General features: G+C 61.0%; 3 protein-coding genes across 3 annotated transcripts; all 3 read left to right on the top strand.

Moving 5' to 3' along the window:
* Positions 1-570: 570 nt before the first annotated feature.
* On the top strand, positions 571-7,674 carry LOC147601428 (maestro heat-like repeat family member 5). Its single transcript, XM_086744659.1, has 18 exons — positions 571-688; positions 1,200-1,279; positions 1,483-1,608; positions 1,747-1,826; positions 1,942-2,062; positions 2,367-2,456; positions 2,665-2,769; positions 3,156-3,351; positions 3,923-4,020; positions 4,137-4,286; positions 4,481-4,629; positions 4,849-4,993; positions 5,118-5,255; positions 5,461-5,637; positions 6,238-6,393; positions 6,562-6,663; positions 6,970-7,072; positions 7,538-7,674. Exons 1-18 carry the CDS (start codon positions 571-573, stop codon positions 7,672-7,674), a joined length of 2,271 nt encoding a protein of 756 aa, XP_086600785.1.
* A 2,444-nt stretch (positions 7,675-10,118) lies between these two features.
* On the top strand, positions 10,119-14,643 carry LOC147601427 (maestro heat-like repeat-containing protein family member 7). Its single transcript, XM_086744657.1, has 11 exons — positions 10,119-10,236; positions 10,748-10,827; positions 11,031-11,156; positions 11,295-11,374; positions 11,490-11,610; positions 11,915-12,004; positions 12,213-12,317; positions 12,734-12,899; positions 13,471-13,568; positions 13,685-13,834; positions 14,440-14,643. The coding sequence occupies exons 1-11, from the start codon at positions 10,119-10,121 to the stop codon at positions 14,641-14,643; spliced, it is 1,338 nt and encodes a 445-aa protein (XP_086600783.1).
* A 73-nt stretch (positions 14,644-14,716) lies between these two features.
* Positions 14,717-17,221, top strand: LOC147601426 (maestro heat-like repeat-containing protein family member 7). The gene is made up of 7 exons (XM_086744656.1): positions 14,717-14,803; positions 15,009-15,185; positions 15,786-15,941; positions 16,110-16,211; positions 16,517-16,619; positions 16,938-16,997; positions 17,085-17,221. Exons 1-7 carry the CDS (start codon positions 14,750-14,752, stop codon positions 17,219-17,221), a joined length of 789 nt encoding a protein of 262 aa, XP_086600782.1. The 5' UTR covers positions 14,717-14,749.
* The last annotated feature ends 1,418 nt before the right edge of the window (positions 17,222-18,639 follow it).

The following is an 18,639-nucleotide window of genomic DNA, read 5'->3' as shown; positions in this document are numbered from 1 at the left end:
GTTTCATTTTCCTTTTCCCCTTTTCTGCAGGAGCTCTTCCTCTTTGGCGAGGGGGAGAGAAGAGTGAAGCAACAAAAACCAGGCTGCAGTGAATCTTCCAGCTTTAATGTCGTCGAGGGGGAGAGGCAGGGCTCTGCAGTGCACCAAAAGCAAAGGGATGTTGTGGGGGCACGCCGCCCCTGTTCATGTCTGAACATGGGGCTCTGGGACGCCGCGGAGGGCAACAGGGAGGTCCTAGGGGATGTGAGGGAAAACGGTGGACTGGGGGCACCCGGAGAGCACCCAGGTGCCCGAGGGCTGAGCCGGCCCACTGCACCCCATAGAACACTGCCCCTCCCGGCCCGGGCAGCGTGTCACAGTGAGACCCTTTGTGACCTCCCCATTCTGACACCCCACCCCACTGCATACGGTCAGCACGGCTGTGCCCCCCAGCCCTCAGTGTCCGGCAGGACAGCGACAGGACAGGCCAGGAGCGCGTGGAGCTAGCGAGGAGCCCGCAAGCGCAGCTGAGGCCTCTCGCCAATCCTTCCCCCACAACCCCCCTTTTAGCCCTTTCCTCCATCCCGCAGGATGGCAGAGAGCATTCCCAGCTGCCCCACGGAGTCCTGGCAGGAAGACTGGACTTCCCAAGAGAGCGGCTCCCTGGGGCAGCCTGACGAGGTGTCCACGGTTGAGCCACTGGAGATCGGTGAGTGAGGGGCCCCTCTTGGTCGGGGCAGGGCTGGGGCCAGCGAGCGCACCCTGCTCGACGCCACCATCACGTATCCACGCACATGGGCAGCGGGGATCCCGCGGGCGGGGGGCATGATTCTGCGTGAATGACAGGGATGCTCAGGGCTGGCAGCTGGCCCCAGCACAGCCTCTCCCAAAGAGGGAGAGAGCAGAGGGGACCCAGCTCCTGCTCCGGGCACAGGCAGCCGGAGGCAGCTGGGCTGGCAGGAGGCAGCCATGCTGTGGGACGGGGACCTTTCCTGCCCACCTGCAAGGGATGTCCTCAGCCGATGGCACTGGGGGCTTTCCCCGCCACGCTGTGCTCCAGCATGGCAGCCCGGCTGCCGGGCACCCTCCAGCCCTGGCACGCACGGGAACACTGGGCCAGGGGAGTGGGCAGGCGGCTGCACACAGGGCAGATTTCCTTCCTCTGCTCTCTCCTGCCACCGGCCCTTCTCCACACCCTCCCTGCTCTCCTCCTTCCTTAGGTGACAGCTGGTTGCCTGTCTACGCAGTGGAACAGGAAACTGTGGACTTCATCCACGCCTTTGTCACCAGCCCCCAGCAGGTAACCGTGCCCATTCCACCTGCGGCTCTGCCAGCCTCTGCTGACAGGGGCTCTGCTGCCGGGCTGCTGGAGCTGTGCTGGCTGGGCAGAGCTGCTTCTCCCAGCTCTCCCACACGGCACTGCGCCCCCGGGGCTCCGGTCCCGCTGGCCGCCTGTCCCCCGCCTCACGCTCCCCGTTTCTCTCTCTGTCCCCCGGCTGCCAGGAGGAGGGCCAGCAGATGGTGTTCCTGAACTGCATCTGCGTTCTGTGCAGAACCGCCAAGCGGCACGACTTGTTCCAGGGCCTGGATTTCTTCTGCCACACGTACCAGCTGGCAGAGAACATCTGGGTAAGGGGAAACCCCACGGCTCTGCGGAAGGGCTTTGCCGGCACAGGCACCCTGTGGGGACAGCGCCTGCGCAGGGCGAGGGTCTGCTGGCACTGGGTGCTGCCAGCTGCCAGGGCCCATCCCACTTGTGCTCTGCAGGTGCTGCTGACAGAGGAGCCCAGGGACAAAATGCAAACGGCGGTGCGGCAGAAAGCCATGCGTGCCATCGCCGCATTGAGGTACCTGCCCATCCCTCCTGGGGACCCTGTCCCACAGCTCCGTGTTCACCTGCACGAGGCCTCCAGGCTCCGCTCCCAGCACCTGTGTCCCACTGGCCCCTCTCCCTCTTTGCAGCTCAGTGGAGTCGGTGCTGGACGGCAAAGAGATAGGCCTCCTACAAGCCTGCTTCTCCACTGTCTTCTGGCTTCCTCCAGCAGAGGAAATGCACAGCCTGGAAACACGCCTCTACTTCAAGGCAAGTGCTGAGTGAGCTCCAGGAGCCCCCAGTCCCTCGGGGCTGCTCCCTGGCCACCCTGTGCTGCCATATCACCAGAGATCCAAGGCAGGCCAGGCTCTCGGCTTTGCTTTTCCACCCTCAGCCCTTCGTCCCCTTCCCCTGGGCCTGGCCACGTCCAGTGGCGCAGGCTGCTCTGCCTGCAACAGGTTGTCTGTCCTGGGGTCTCTCCCGGGCACCGCGACTCAGCGCAGGAGTCCTCCCTTGGCTCTGGCAGTGGGAGGGACAGCACAATCATGGCCACAGCTCTTTGTCTTCCTTGCAGAACCTGCGTGCCATGGACAAGATGCTGGAGGCATTGGTGCTCAGCGCTCCCGCCTCCAGAGTCAGCGAGGAGCTGCAGAGTATCTTTCAGGTCTGGCACGTGCAAAGAGCGGGGCTGTTCCTCACCCTGCAGGGAAGGGATTGGCCACTCTTGAGTGGACGGTCCGCACCTTTGCTCGAGAGCAGAGGAAGCCGCCATGGACTGTGCGAGTCCAGCTCAGGAGCTGAGCCGCGCTGCTTGTGCTGGAGCGGGTGTCTGCTGCCAGGGCTCACCAGCAGCTTCTCTCCTCTCGTCCCAGATGCTCCTGTTCTTCACGGACTGCGAGAGACCAGAGGTGCGGGAGAGGGCCGTGGAGAGGATTAGGAAGCTGGGCCATTTGCTGGCCAACTGTTCCTCACTGGAGGTAAGGACCAGGCACCTGCCAGTCACACCGTCTTCCGTGCCCGCACAGCGGTGCAGCCTGCAGCTCCCAGGTGCCCGCAAGGCAAGCCTGGGCACAGGTTTCAGCGCTCCGCCTCCTCTGCGCTGAAGCGGGGGTCTTGCTCCCTCCCTTCCCCACGGGCTTCTCTCCCCAGCCCCCTCTCTGCCAGGAGCCAGCTCTGCTCCCGGGCCAGTGTCGCACGAGAACGGCAAGGAGCGTGGTGCAAGCGCAGGCCCGGCAGCTCTCCCTGCGTGGGGCTGCCGCCCAGCTAGCTGCTTTGGGAGCTGGGGCCCGTGGGGCCCTGCAAAGCTCTGACGCGCCTGCACCCAGCTCTGAGCACACTCTTGGCTTCCGGGCTCTGACCTCAGCCCTTCTGCTCTTCTGCCTCCCTTGCCCAGGCTGCTCAAGATGAGGACAGATGTGCCTCCTACGGAGACATCCAGATCCCAGTCCTCGGACAGCTGCTGGGACACCTCCTCCTACTTTCCTGCCAGGAAGGAAAGACCAGCTGTCCCGCTTTGGACGCTCTTTGTTCCCTCCTCGTGTTCAAGCGTCAGCAACAATGTAAGAGAAGCCGTGGCCGCGGCATCCCTGCGCACACTGACATCACCCGAGACATCTGCTTCTCTTCCTGGCCATTGCCACGGACTGCTCTTGCGCTTGCTGGAGGCACCACCACGTCACCAGCACTGCCTCTCCTCTGCTCCCGACCCACACGCTCTCTCCCACACTGCTCATCGTCCCGTGGAGCTGAGCTGCTCCTTCAGCCAGGAGGCAGCCCCAATCCACATCTTCCCCGTCTCTCCTGAAGAGCTCACAGCCCTGCCTCGCAACGCGCCCGCCACGCGAGCCGCCCCTCCTGTCATGGCACCATTATTCCAACCATGCTTTAACTGTGGGACTGCCTGCAGAGCTCTAGGTCCTTGGAGTTTCCCAGGCCAGGAGCCTTCGCATAGGTACGCTGGAGGCAGGTCAACCTTCAGTTTACACCGCTATCCAGCACCTCCTCCGCGACTGTGGATCATAACCTGTCTCCTCAGCCATTCCTAGTTCCAAGCTGTTTTCCGGATTTGGGAAGCTTGCTGCCTAAGCTGCTGTGTCTTGCCGACTCTTCTGCCTTTGCCCTGCTCTTTAGGCACGACACTGCCAGAGGATCGTGCACAGCTCCAAGGGGACTGGGAAGCTGAGATCACCTCCTTGCGCTCTTCGCCCGACACCAGGCACATTACCAAGGTAGTGAGCTTCCCCCTTGCTGGAACACTTCTCCGTGGCATCAGCACGGCACTCGTGTGAGCAAAGGCACCCAGACTGGAGGTGGCACGTCTTCACTCCCTGCCTCCCGCCCATAGGCCTTTGGAAAATACCTCCAGCCCGAAGAGAGGGCAGACATCGTCCTCACAATCATTGAGGCCATGAGAGACTACAGCACCTTTGACAGGGAGCTGGCCGGCAGCATGATGGATGTGGTTACGGGAGACCCTGACTTCTGGCTGACGGATGTAAGTGGCCGCTGGCTGGATTGCCCTGCCCTTGAGCCCTGTCAGGCCTTCTTGCTCCCTCCCTCCCTCCCTCCCAAACCCAGCTGTCTCAGGCACCAGAAGGCACCTGAAGGCAGCAGAGAGGGATGGGAAGGGCAGCTGAGGAAATGGCTGCACCCCAGTGGCAGCACCATCCTCACCTGCGTCCCCTCCAGGTGCCAAAGATCCTGAGCTGCATCCACAGAAACCTGACAGGCATCAGCACGGCACCAGCCCGGCAGAGCGTGGAGTCGCTGCTCCTCCTGATGGCTAACAGGGACCCTGGGGAGGCAGTCAGGACCATGCTGGAGATGCGAGGAGACAGGTGCTGGCCCTGACAAGCCCCCTGAGGGCTTGTTCCCTGTGTGGAGAGGGGCCCGGGGACTCTCTGGCTGACAGCCCCACCGGGAACACCACCACCTCAGCCCTCTCCTGCTGCCCGGGGCGTCCCAACCCAGGGGCAGGGTCTGCGTCCCGCCCGGCTGTCCCAGGCCGTGCTGCTGTGGCCGAGGCAGCCCGGCTGACAGAGCGCTCTGGCTTGCAGCACTGCCCGGGCCATGTGGGAGCTCATGTTCTCCACACCCCAGACGCTGGATAACATCTTGAAGGAGCTGTTCCTCCAACTCCAGCACGCCCAGAACAGCCTCTTTGACACTTCCTCAGAGCAAACCTGCCTCCTTTGCTTGGCTGTGAGTTACCAGAAAAAGCCTTGGTGCCCTTTGTCCTCAGCTGACGCTGGGAACCAGGAGCTGCACGCTGTGGGGAGCCTCAGCGGCTCTGCTGGCCGCTGACTTTCTGCCGGGGTTCTTTCAGCTGCTGGCCTCCGATGACTTGGAAGGCCAGGACTTGCAGACAATGCACAAAGCCTGGAGGTTTCTGAGGCATTCCAGCCTGGAGATGATCTCACTGGTGCTCACAGGCGTCATCACATTGTCGGAGAGAGCTGACATGGTGAGCAGGGCATCATCAAGGGGAGCCATGTTGGCAGCCGGGGGCTGGGGCAGGGGGTGAGGCGGTGGTTGGCCTTGGCTGGCAGTCAGGCGGTGGGGTGACTGCTCCAAAGGCCCTCCCTGCCGCGGTGGGGCCTGGTGGCAGCCTGGGGAACTTTCCAGGCACGGACCTTGTCACAGGAATGCTGACTCTCTTTTTCACACAGGCAAGAAGAATTCAGGTCATCCTGCCAGACATGCTGGAGGTTCTGCAGGATGCCTATGAAGATATCAAGAGGAAGGCCCTGGTGGTCTTCCAAAATGTGATGGGTCAGCTGAAGAAGGAGGAGGCCAGCCGCATCGCTTTGCAGCTGGCGGAGAAGCTCCTGCCCCTCTTTGACCACGTAAGGCTGATGCGGGAGCCTGAGCCCCAGAGAGGGGCCCGGGGCAATGACAGCTGCCCTGCAGCCCAGCCCTGCGGGCAGCACTCCAAGCAGGGTCTCCTTCTCCTTTCTGCCCCCGGCTCTTGTGGGATGGCTTCTGGGTTCTGCAGCCCAGCCCAGCTTCTCCCTCACAGCTGCCCCCAGAGCCCCCACGGCTCCCCGAGCTGCGCTGCCGGGCAGGACACCACATGTTGTCCGCAGACACCGCGGCAAAGGGGCTGAGGCTGAGGCAGCGGTGCATGCCGCGGAGGTATTGCCCAGGACCTCCTCCTGAGCCCGGCTGCGGGGAGCTCTTCCCTAGCATGGCTGGTGCAGCTGCTGGGGAACGCTGGGTGGCTGGGGGGAGCACTTGGAGGCACAGCCGCTGCCTGAGGGAACTCTCTTGAGAGGCCTTTCACGGGCCAGGGGCCATTCAGCCGCAGCTGCAGGTTTGGCGCACAATTCCAGCGTGCAGAAGCCGACCCCAAAGCATCTCCCCTCACCTCAGCCATGCTAACGCTTCTCCTCACCGTGGGCAGAGCGCTCGTGTTGCTGAAGTGCTACTGTGCTTCTCCCTCCCAGGAGTTCATGCCGCTGAGAGAGCTCTCCATCAGCCTCTTTGGAAAGCTCATGCAGATTGTGCTGAGGAAGAACAGGAGACAGATGAAGACGACAGCACGAATGGGCCTGCTCCCACTCTTCTTTCACATGCGTGACCAAGTGCAGAGCGTGGCCAAGGTACAGATTTCCAAGCTACGCAGAGATGAGATCCCCAGGTGTTTGAGCCAGGGCACGGCCCAGCTTCCTAAGGGCGGGATCAGCCCAGGAACAAAGCCAAGGGGAGGGGGACAGCAGGTCTCCTTCCCCAGGCCGTGGTGCCATCTCGCAGCTTCTGCTGCTCTGCAGGTCTCCAGGGAAGCCCTCCTTGCTGCAGCAGAGCTGCTCAAGTGGCAGGAGCTCAGACAGCTGCTGCAGACCCAGCAGACGTGGAGGATTGGAGAGTGCTTGGTGAGCACAACCCCCAAGCCCCTGGGCCCAGGCCGGACGAGGGCTGCCCCCCGCGTCCGGGCTGCGGGCTCTGCAGCTGTGCGTCGCCTGCCTGGCTCCAGCCCGGAGTCCACAGCCTGCAGCCACATCCTTGATCCCTGTCCTGAAGAGCAGAGGCCCCCAGGGGCTCTTCTCCGGGCTCCTCTCCCCTCCCTGCAAAACGCGGGATGGAGGGGTCTCAGCAATGCTTGGGGGGGCGGGAGGAGGCACTGCTGTGGCCGAGTGGGGAGGGGCCGTGACATGCCCGTACCCTTGCGCTCTCTGCAGCTGGCGCGGGACAGGAGCAGGGCTGAAGACTACTGTCGTCAGAGCCTGCCGTACCTGAAAGACACTCAGGCCAGCTTGCGGGAGACGGCCGTCAGGTTCTTGGGTGAGCCACTGCCCCCGGGGTGCCTCTTTTGGCAGCCTGGCCCCAGTCCCTGCTGCTGCACTGGCAGCAAGGAGCAGCCCTGTGTCTGCCAGAGCCCCGGCGGCCCCGTGCAGCCCCTTGGCCTCCCTCTCCCAGCCCTGCCCACGCAGGTGGGCTTGGTGGCTGCCTTGCTCGCTCCAGGCCCCCTTGGGTAGTGGTCTTCCCTGGGGTCAGCCCTGACGAGGGGGAGGAGACCGTGCAGCCCAGCTGGCAGGGCTGGGGACTGTGCTGCGGGGAGCACGCTGGGGAGCGGGAGCTCTGACGAAGCTCTGTGCCTAGGGCTTGCCGCTCGCACCCTGAGGGACCAAAGCCGGGAGAAGGTGTCGGAGATCTGCAGGGGTGAGTAGAGAGCACGGTCTGGAGGGGATGCCTGGGGGTCTCTGCAGACGCAGGGGTTCATCTCAGCTCTGTCTCTCTCTGTCGCAGCCCTTCACACCTTGAAGAATGACAGTGAAATCTCCGTCTTTTCCCTGGCAACTCAGACCATCCTCATCCTGAGCTCCCAAAGCGTGCAGCAAACATCAGGACGCGCCCCGCAAGTGCTCTGCTGCTGGCACTGCTAAGCCGGGCAGCGCTGCCTCTTTCTTCAGAAGACAAACCAAACTTCTGAATAAAACTGGAAGAAGAGCACAAACCCACGGTGTCCTTCCGATGCGTAGCGCCCTGAGTGTGCTGAGCAGACAGCGTCAGGCTGGGCATAATGAAATGAAATTGTAGTTGATATCCCTCAGAAGAACTCCAAATGCTTTAAAAAGATAGGTAACCGTCACACAGGCTCTTTCTTTAGATTCCCCAGTTCACCGCTTTCAACCAGGAGATCACGTGTACCTGAAAACTTGTGACTCAGAACCTCTTCTACAAGAATGGAAAGAACCATATCAGGTGCTTCTAGGAACACCTACAGCCCTTAAATTTGAAGGTATTGATTCTTGGATTCATTATCCGAGAGTCAAGGAAGCACCGTCTCCAGAACAGAAACAATGGATTTCTAAAGAAACAGGACCTTGAGAGTTAACACTCTCTCATTGTTAATAAATTATACAAAATCATATCAGAACACACAATCTATTAAAGGCATTTTAGAAGCAGTGCTAATGATACCTTTTGTTTTACCGATCACAGAGATTAGTTCTAAGTAGAGGAGAATTCTTAAAAATGAGCAGAAATAAGTCTCAAAGGGAGGGAAATGTTACATGACATAGGATGATTCAGCAATGTAATTGGAGAACAGCATGATTTTTGAAAATGACAGAAATATTAGGCAGTTTGCGCTACCTATGTCACTGCAGTCACATAGGCTGGACTTGCTATGTAATGTCTTAACCCTTAGGGAGAACTCGTAGTTTTGGGATTGTCAGGAAAAGTTATTATTCTGTCTGTTAAAAGTTAGCCAGGCATATGTGGGGGGATTAAGAGGGATGGTAGAACAAAGGCAGGCCTGGAGGATGGAGCAAAACTCATGACTATGTATCAATATTCTGGGAATTGCTGCTGATTCCGTGTGAAGTTACTGAACATATTCCGTTTGGATTTGTAGACACAGGTGCACGCTAGGTGGAAGGATCCCCCACGCATCCGGCGCCGCAATAAAGAATGCCTTTTTCTTACTGCTACAGTGGTGTGAAGGAGTTTGATTCCCGAGTGTGGTGACAGACCTTATCCACCTCTTTCCCATCCTGTCCCCAGTTCTCTCCACTTGTCCTCAACCAGGCAGCCCCGTCCCCCACACCCAGCCAGCTCGCGCAGAGCAGAGGCCTGAAGGTGCCTGAGCGTGGTCACGCTGGGCAGCGGCTGCAGGGCACGGCTCCAGCAGTCAGAGAAGGGGCAGAGAGGGGCTGTTCCAGGTTCCCTAGGGCTGTGTGGGGGTTCCTTGGGCTGCCTCCGTGGAACAGGCACGCCGAGGCAACAGCACCAGGACGACAGCGCCTGGCACGGCCTGCGGACCAACATGGCGGCACGGCCTGTGGACCAACGTGGCGGCACAGCGGGGCTCTGTCAGAAGAGGACAGCTCCCAGCTTCCCCTTCCGACCCAGGGGGCTGCCAGGAAGGGCTGGAATGCAAGGCTACAGCTGCCAGCGTGCCCAGCAGTGCGGCCCTTAGAGCCGTATCCTGCTGGGTCCGTCCTCCCCCCTTCAGCCCAAAGCCCCCACTGAGGCCGCAGCCACCCTGCCACACCGGCCCAGGCCTCCTCCGCCCCGGCGCTACCACACAGCCACCCCCGGGGCAGCGCCAGGGCTCTGGGCTGCAACGAAGGCCCCAGGAGGGGTCCTGGGTGGGCCCGTGCTGGAAGAGATGTTCAGAGCCAGGGAAAGGCTCTGACTGTAAGAGGCTGGTCTCCATCACGATCACAAGCCAGACGGAGAAGCAAGCCAGTGAGACCGGAATCTCCATGTCTGGGAGCTTCCCAGTCCTCAAAGGGCAAACTCAGTGGAAGACGTTTCATTTTCCTTTTCCCCTTTTCTGCAGGAGCTCTTCCTCTTTGGCGAGGGGGAGAGAAGAGTGAAGCGACAAAAACCAGGCTGCAGTGAATCTTCCAGCTTTAATGTCGTCGAGGGGGAGAGGCAGGGCTCTGCAGTGCGCCAAAAGCAAAGGGATGTTGTGGGGGCACGCCGCCCCTGTTCGTGTCTGAACATGGGGCTCTGGGACGCCGCGGAGGGCAACAGGGAGGTCCTAGGGGATGTGAGGGAAAACGGTGGACTGGGGGCACCCTGAGAGCACCCAGGTGCCCGAGGGCTGAGCCGGCCCACTGCAGCCCATAGAACACTGCCCCTCCCGGCCCGGGCAGCGTGTCACAGTGAGACCCTTTGTGACCTCCCCATTCTGACACCCCACCCCACTGCATACGGTCAGCACGGCTGTGCCCCCCGGCCCTCAGTGTCCGGCAGGACAGCGACAGGACAGGCCAGGAGCCCGTGGAGCTAGCGAGGAGCCCGCAAGCGCAGCTGAGGCCTCTCGCCAATCCTTCCCCCACAACCCCCCTCCTAGCCCTTTCCTCCATCCCGCAGGATGGCAGAGAGCATTCCCAGCTGCCCCACGGAGTCCTGGCAGGAAGACTGGACTTCCCAAGAGAGCGGCTCCCTGGGGCAGCCTGACGAGGCGTCCATGGTTGAGCCACTGGAGATCGGTGAGTGAGGGGCCCCTCTTGGTCGGGGCAGGGCTGGGGCCAGCGAGCGCACCCTGCTCGACACCACCATCACGTATCCACGCACATGGGCAGCGGGGATCCCGCGGGCGGGGGGCATGATTCTGCGTGAATGACAGGGATGCTCAGGGCTGGCAGCTGGCCCCAGCACAGCCTCTCCCAAAGAGGGAGAGAGCAGAGGGGACCCAGCTCCTGCTCTGGGCACAGGCAGCCGGAGGCAGCTGGGCTGGCAGGAGGCAGCCATGCTGTGGGACGGGGACCTTTCCTGCCCACCTGCAAGGGATGTCCTCAGCCGATGGCACTGGGGGCTTTCCCCGCCACGCTGTGCTCCAGCATGGCAGCCCGGCTGCCGGGCACCCTCCAGCCCTGGCACGCACGGGAACACTGGGCCAGGGGAGTGGGCAGGCGGCTGCACACAGGGCAGATTTCCTTCCTCTGCTCTCTCCTGCCACCGGCCCTTCTCCACACCCTCCCTGCTCTCCTCCTTCCTTAGATGACAGCTGGTTGCCTGTCTACGCAGTGGAACAGGAAACTGTGGACTTCATCCACGCCTTTGTCACCAGCCCCCAGCAGGTAACCGTGCCCATTTTACCTGAGGCTCTGCCCGCCTCTGCTGACAGGGGCTCTGCTGCCGGGCTGCTGGAGCTGTGCTGGCTGGGCAGAGATGATTCTCCCAGCTCTCCCACACGGCACTGCGCCCCCGGTGCTCCGGTCCCGCTGGCCGCCTGTCCCCTGCCTCACGCTCCCCGTTTCTCTCTCTGTCCCCCGGCTGCCAGGAGGAGGGCCAGCAGATGGTGTTCCTGAACTGCATCTGCGTTCTGTGCAGAACCGCCAAGCAGCATGACTTGTTCCAGGGCCTGGATTTCTTCTGCCACACATACCAGCTGCCAGAGAACATCTGGGTAAGGGGAAACCCCACGGCTCTGCGGAAGGGCTTTGCCGGCACAGGCACCCTGTGGGGACAGCGCCTGCGCAGGGCGAGGGTCTGCTGGCACTGGGTGCTGCCAGCTGCCAGGGCCCATCCCACTTGTGCTCTGCAGGTGCTGCTGACAGAGGAGCCCAGGGACAAAATGCAAACGGCGGTGCGGCAGAAAGCCATGCGTGCCATCGCCGCATTGAGGTACCTGCCCATCCCTCCTGGGGACCCTGTCCCACAGCTCCGTGTTCACCTGCACGAGGCCTCCAGGCTCCGCTCCCAGCACCAGTGTCCCACTGGCCCCTCTCCCTCTTTGCAGCTCAGTGGAGTCGGTGCTGGACGGCAAAGAGACAGGCCTCCTACAAGCCTGCTTCTCCACTGTCTTCTGGCTTCCTCCAGCAGAGGAAATGCACAGCCTGGAAACACGCCTCTACTTCAAGGCAAGTGCTGAGTGAGCTCCAGGAGCCCCCAGTCCCTCGGGGCTGCTCCCTGGCCACCCTGTGCTGCCATATCACCAGAGATCCAAGGCAGGCCAGGCTCTCGGCTTTGCTTTCCCACCCTCAGCCCTTCGTCCCCTTCCCCTGGGCCTGGCCACGTCCAGTGGCGCAGGCTGCTCTGCCTGCAACAGGTTGTCTGTCCCGGGGTCTCTCCCGGGCACCGCAACTCAGCGCAGGAGTCCTCCCTTGGCTCTGGCAGTGGGAGGGACAGCACAATCATGGCCACAGCTCTTTGTCTTCCTTGCAGAACCTGCGTGCCATGGACAAGATGCTGGAGGCATTGGTGCTCAGCGCTCCCGCCTCCAGAGTCAGCGAGGAGCTGCAGAGTATCTTTCAGGTCTGGCACGTGCAAAGAGCGGGGCTGTTCCTCACCCTGCAGGGAAGGGATTGGCCACTCTTGAGTGGACGGTCCGCACCTTTGCTCGAGAGCAGAGGAAGCCGCCATGGACTGTGCGAGTCCAGCTCAGGAGCTGAGCCGCGCTGCTTGTGCTGGAGGGGGTGTCTGCTGCCAGGGCTCACCAGCAGCTTCTCTCCTCTCGCCCCAGATGCTCCTGTTCTTCACGGACTGCGAGAGACCAGAGGTGCGGGAGAGGGCCGTGGAGAGGATTAGGAAGCTGGGCCATTTGCTGGCCAACTGTTCCTCACTGGAGGTAAGGACCAGGCACCTGCCAGTCAGACCCTCTTCCGTGCCCGCACAGCGGTGCAGCCTGCAGCTCCCAGGTGCCCGCAAGGCAAGCCTGGGCACAGGTTTTGGCGCTCCGCCTCCTCTGCGCTGAAGCGGGGGTCTTGCTCCCTCCCTTCCCCACGGGCTTCTCTCCCCAGCCCCCGCTCTGCCAGGAGCCAGCTCTGCTCCCGGGCCAGTGTCGCACGAGAACGGCAAGGAGCGTGGTGCAAGCGCAGGCCCGGCAGCTCTCCCTGCGTGGGGCTGCCGCCCAGCTAGCTGCTTTGGGAGCTGGGGCCCGTGGGGCCCTGCAAAGCTCTGACGCGCCTGCACCCAGCTCTGAGCACACTCTTGGCTTCCGGGCTCTCACCTCAGCAATTCTGCTCTTCTGCCTCCCTTGCCCAGGCTGCTCAAGATGAGGACAGATGTGCCTTCTACGGAGACATCCAGATCCCAGTCCTCGGACAGCTGCTGGGACACCTCCTCCTGCTTTCCTGCCAGGAAGGAAAGACCAGCCGTCTCGCTTTGGAGGCTCTTTGTTCCCTCCTCGTGTTCAAGCGTCAGCAACAATGTAAGAGAAGCTGTGGCAGCAGCATCCCTGCGCACACTGACATCACCCGAGACGTCTGCTTCTCTTCCTGGCCATTGCCACGGACTGCTCTTGCGCTTGCTGGAGGCACCACCACGTCACCAGCACTGCCTCTCCTCTGCTCCCGACCCACACGCTCTCCCCCACACTGCTCATCGTCCCGTGGAGCTGAGCTGCTCCTTCAGCCAGGAGGCAGCCCCAATCCACGTCTTCCCCGTCTCTCCTGAAGAGCTCACAGCCCTGCCTCGCAACGCGCCCGCCACGCAAGCCGCCCCTCCTGTCATGGCACCATTATTCCAACCATGCTTTAACTGTGGGACTGCCTGCAGAGCTCTAGGTCCTTGGAGTTTCCCAGGCCAGGAGCCTTCGCATAGGTACACTGGAGGCAGGTCAACCTTCAGTTTACACCGCTATCCAGCACCTCCTCCGCGACTGTGGATCATAACCTGTCTCCTCAGCCATTCCTAGTTCCAAGCTCTTTTCCGGATTTGGGAAGCTTGCTGCCTAAGCTGCTGTGTCTTGCCGACTCTTCTGCCTTTGCCCTGCTCTTTAGGCACGACACTGCCAGAGGATCGTGCACAGCTCCAAGGGGACTGGGAAGCTGAGATCACCTCCTTGCGCTCTTCGCCCGACGCCAGGCACATTACCAAGGTAGTGAGCTTCCCCCTTGCTGGAACACTTCTCCGTGGCATCAGGACGGCACTCGTGTGAGAAAAGGCACCCAGACTGGAGGTGGCACGTCTTCACTCCCTGCCTCCCGCCCATAGGCCTTTGGAAAATACCTCCAGCCCGAAGAGAGGGCAGACATCGTCCTCACAATCATTGAGGCCATGAGAGACTACAGCACCTTTGACAGGGAGCTGGCCGGCAGCATGATGGATGTGGTTACGGGAGACCCTGACTTCTGGCTGACGGATGTAAGTGGCCGCTGGCTGGATTGCCCTGCCCTTGAGCCCTGTCAGGCCTTCTTGCTCCCTCCCTCCCTCCCTCCCAAACCCAGCTGTCTCAGGCACCAGAAGGCACCTGAAGGCAGCAGAGAGGGATGGGAAGGGCAGCTGAGGAAATGGCTGCAGCCCAGTGGCAGCACCATCCTCACCTGCGTCCCCTCCAGGTGCCAAAGATCCTGAGCTGCATCCACAGAAACCTGACAGGCATCAGCACGGCACCAGCCCGGCAGAGCGTGGAGTCGCTGCTCCTCCTGATGGCTAACAGGGACCCTGGGGAGGCAGTCAGGACCATGCTGGAGATGCGAGGAGACAGATGCTGGCCCTGACAAGCCCCCTGAGGGCTTGTTCCCTGTGGGCAGAGGGGCCCGGGGACTCTCTGGCTGACAGCCCCACCGGGAACACCACCACCTCAGCCCTCTCCTGCTGCCCGGGGCGTCCCAACCCAGGGGCAGGGTCTGCGTCCCGCCCGGCTGTCCCAGGCCGTGCTGCTGTGGCCGAGGCAGCCCGGCTGACAGAGCGCTCTGGCTTGCAGCACTGCCCGGGCCATGTGGGAGCTCATGTTCTCCACACCCCAGACGCTGGATAACATCTTGAAGGAGCTGTTCCTCCAACTCCAGCACGCCCAGAACAGCCTCTTTGACACTTCCTCAGAGCAAACCTGCCTCCTTTGCTTGGCTGTGAGTTACCAGAAAAAGCCTTGGTGCCCTTTGTCCTCAGCTGACGCTGGGAACCAGGAGCTGCACGCTGTGGGGAGCCTCAGCGGCTCTGCTGGCCGCTGACTTTCTGCCGGGGTTCTTTCAGCTGCTGGCCTCCGATGACTTGGAAGGCCAGGACTTGCAGACAATGCACAAAGCCTGGAGGTTTCTGAGGCATTCCAGCCTGGAGATGATCTCACTGGTGCTCACAGGCGTCATCACATTGTCGGAGAGAGCTGACATGGTGAGCAGGGCGTCATCAAGGGGAGCCATGTTGGCAGCCGGGGGCTGGGGCAGGGGGTGAGGCGGTGGTTGGCCTTGGCTGGCAGTCAGGCGGTGGGGTGACTGCTCCAAAAGCCCTCCCTGCCGCGGTGGGGCCTGGTGGCAGCTTGGGGAACTTTCCAGGCACGGACCTTGTCACAGGAATGCTGACTCTCTTTTTCACACAGGCAAGAAGAATTCAGGTCATCCTGCCAGACATGCTGGAGGTTCTGCAGGATGCCTATGAAGATATCAAGAGGAAGGCCCTGGTGGTCTTCCAAAACGTGATGGGTCAGCTGAAGAAGGAGGAGGCCAGCCGCATCGCTTTGCAGCTGGCGGAAAAGCTCCTGCCCCTCTTTGACCACGTAAGGCTGATGCGGGAGCCTGAGCCCCAGAGAGGGGCACGGGGCAATGACAGCTGCCCTGCAGCCCAGCCCTGCGGGCAGCACTCCAAGCAGGGTCTCCTTCTCCTTTCTGCCCCCGGCTCTTGTGGGATGGCTTCTGGGTTCTGCAGCCCAGCCCAGCTTCTCCCTCACAGCTGCCCCCAGAGCCCCCACGGCTCCCCGAGCTGCGCTGTTGGGCAGGACACCACATGTTGTCCGCAGACACCGCGGCAAAGGGGCTGAGGCTGAGGCAGCGGTGCATGCCGCGGAGGTATTGCCCAGGACCTCCTCCTGAGCCCGGCTGCGGGGAGCTCTTCCCTAGCATGGCTGGTGCAGCTGCTGGGGAACGCTGGGTGGCTGGGGGGAGCACTTGGAGGCACAGCCACTGCCTGAGGGAACTCTCTTGAGAGGCCTTTCACGGGCTAGGGGCCATTCAGCCGCAGCTGCAGGTTTGGCGCACAATTCCAGCGTGCAGAAGCTGAGCCCAAAGCATCTCCCCTCACATCAGCCATGCTAACGCTTCTCCTCACCGTGGGCAGAGCGCTCGTGTTGCTGAAGTGCTACTGTGCTTCTCCCTCCCAGGAGTTCATGCCGCTGAGAGAGCTCTCCATCAGCCTCTTTGGAAAGCTCATGCAGATTGTGCTGAGGAAGAACAGGAGACAGATGAAGACGACAGCACGAATGGGCCTGCTCCCACTCTTCTTTCACATGCGTGACCAAGTGCAGAGCGTGGCCAAGGTACAGATTTCCAAGCTACGCAGAGATGAGATCCCCAGGTGTTTGAGCCAGGGCACGGCCCAGCTTCCTAAGGGCGGGATCAGCCCAGGAACAAAGCCAAGGGGAGGGGGACAGCAGGTCTCCTTCCCCAGGCCGTGGTGCCATCTCGCAGCTTCTGCTGCTCTGCAGGTCTCCAGGGAAGCCCTCCTTGCTGCAGCAGAGCTGCTCAAGTGGCAGGAGCTCAGACAGCTGCTGCAGACCCAGCAGACGTGGAGGATTGGAGAGTGCTTGGTGAGCACAACCCCCAAGCCCCTGGGCCCAGGCCGGACGAGGGCTGCCCCCCGCGTCTGGGCTGCGGGCTCTGCAGCTGTGCGTCGCCTGCCTGGCTCCAGCCCGGAGTCCACAGCCTGCAGCCACATCCTTGATCCCTGTCCTGAAGAGCAGAGCCCCCAGGGGCTCTTCTCCGGGCTCCTCTCCCCTCCCTGCAAAACGCGGGATGGAGGGGTCTCAGCAATGCTTGGGGGTGCGGGAGGAGGCACTGCTGTGGCCGAGTGGGGAGGGGCCGTGACATGCCCGTACCCTTGCGCTCTCTGCAGCTGGCGCGGGACAGGAGCAGGGCTGAAGACTACTGTCGTCAGAGCCTGCCGTACCTGAAAGACACTCAGGCCAGCTTGCGGGAGACGGCCGTCAGGTTCTTGGGTGAGCCACTGCCCCCGGGGTGCCTCTTTTGGCAGCCTGGCCCCAGTCCCTGCTGCTGCACTGGCAGCAAGGAGCAGCCCTGTGTCTGCCAGAGCCCCGGCGGCCCCGTGCAGCCCCTTGGCCTCCCTCTCCCAGCCCTGCCCACGCAGGTGGGCTTGGTGGCTGCCTTGCTCGCTCCAGGCCCCCTTGGGTAGTGGTCTTCCCTGGGGTCAGCCCTGACGAGGGGGAGGAGGCCGTGCAGCCCAGCTGGCAGGGCTGGGGACTGTGCTGCGGGGAGCACGCTGAGGAGCGGGAGCTCTGACGAAGCTCTGTGCCTAGGGCTTGCCGCTCGCACCCTGAGGGACCAAAGCCGGGAGAAGGTGTCGGAGATCTGCAGGGGTGAGTAGAGAGCACGGTCTGGAGGGGATGCCTGGGGGTCTCTGCAGACGCAGGGGTTCATCTCAGCTCTGTCTCTCTCTGTCGCAGCCCTTCACACCTTGAAGAATGACAGTGAAATCTCCGTCTTTTCCCTGGCAACTCAGACCATCCTCATCCTGAGCTCCCAAAGCGTGCAGCAAACATCAGGACGCACCCCGCAAGTGCTCTGCTGCTGGCGCTGCTAAGCCGGGCAGCGCTGCCTCTTTCTCAGAAGGCAAACCAAACTTCTGAATAAAACTGGAAGAAGAGCACAAACCCACAGTGTCCTTCCGATGCGTAGCGCCCTGAGCGTGCTGAGCAGACAGCGTCAGGCTGGGCATAATGAAATGAAATTGTAGTTGATATCCCTCAGAAGAACTCCAAAAGCTTTAAAAAGATAGGTAACCGTCACACAGGCTCTTTCTTTAGATTCCCCAGTTCACCGCTTTCAACCAGGAGATGACGCGTACCTGAAAACTTGTGACTCAGAACCTCTTCAACAAGAATGGAAAGAACCATATCAGGTGCTTCTAGGAACACCTACAGCCCTTAGATTTGAAGGTATTGATTCTTGGATTCATTATCCGAGAGTCAAGGAAGCACCGTCTCCAGAACAGAAACAATGGATTTCTAAAGAAACAGGACCTTGAGAGTTAACACTCTCTCATTGTTAATAAATTATACAAAATCATATCAGAACACACAATCTATTAAAGGCATTTTAGAAGTAGTGCTAATGATACCTTTTGTTTTACCGATCACAGAGATTAGTTCTAAGTAGAGGAGAATTCTTAAAAATGAGCGTAAATAAGTCTCAAAGGGAGGGAAATGTTACATGACATAGGATGATTCAGCAATGTAATTGGAGAACAGTATGATTTTTGAAAATGACAGAAATATTAGGCAGTTTGCGCTACCTATGTCACTGCAGTCACATAGGCTGGACTTGCTATGTAATGTCTTAACCCTTAGGGAGAACTCGTAGTTTTGGGATTGTCAGGAAAAGTTATTATTCTGTCTGTTAAAAGTTAGCCAGGCATATGTGGGGGGATTAAGAGGGATGGTAGAACAAAGGCAGGCCTGGAGGATGGAGCAAAACTCATGACTATGTATCAATATTCTGGGAATTGCTGCTGATTCCGTGTGAAGTTACTGAACATATTCCGTTTGGATTTGTAGACACAGGTGCACGCTAGGTGGAAGGATCCCCCACGCATCCGGCGCCGCAATAAAGAATGCCTTTTTCTTACTGCTACAGTGGTGTGAAGGAGTTTGATTCCCGAGTGTGGTGACAGACCTTATCCACCTCTTTCCCATCCTGTCCCCAGTTCTCTCCACTTGTCCTCAACCAGGCAGCCCCGGCCCCCACACCCAGCCAGCTCGCGCAGAGCAGAGGCCTGAAGGTGCCTGAGCGTGGTCACGCTGGGCAGCGGCTGCAGGGCACGGCTCCAGCAGTCAGAGAAGGGGCAGAGAGGGGCTGTTCCAGGTTCCCTTGGGCTGTGTGGAGGTTCCTTGGGCTGCCTCCGTGGAACAGGCACACCGAGGCAACAGCACCAGGACGACAGCGCCTGGCACGGCCTGCGGACCAACATGGCGGCACGGCCTGTGGACCAACGTGGCGGCA

This window comes from Chlamydotis macqueenii, chromosome 3, assembly GCF_036417535.1.
Source record: "Chlamydotis macqueenii isolate bChlMac1 chromosome 3, bChlMac1.mat, whole genome shotgun sequence".
Lineage (NCBI taxonomy): Eukaryota > Metazoa > Chordata > Aves > Otidiformes > Otididae > Chlamydotis > Chlamydotis macqueenii.
The sequence above is the reverse complement of the archived record's forward strand: the minus strand, read 5'-3'. Positions and strand labels throughout refer to the sequence as shown.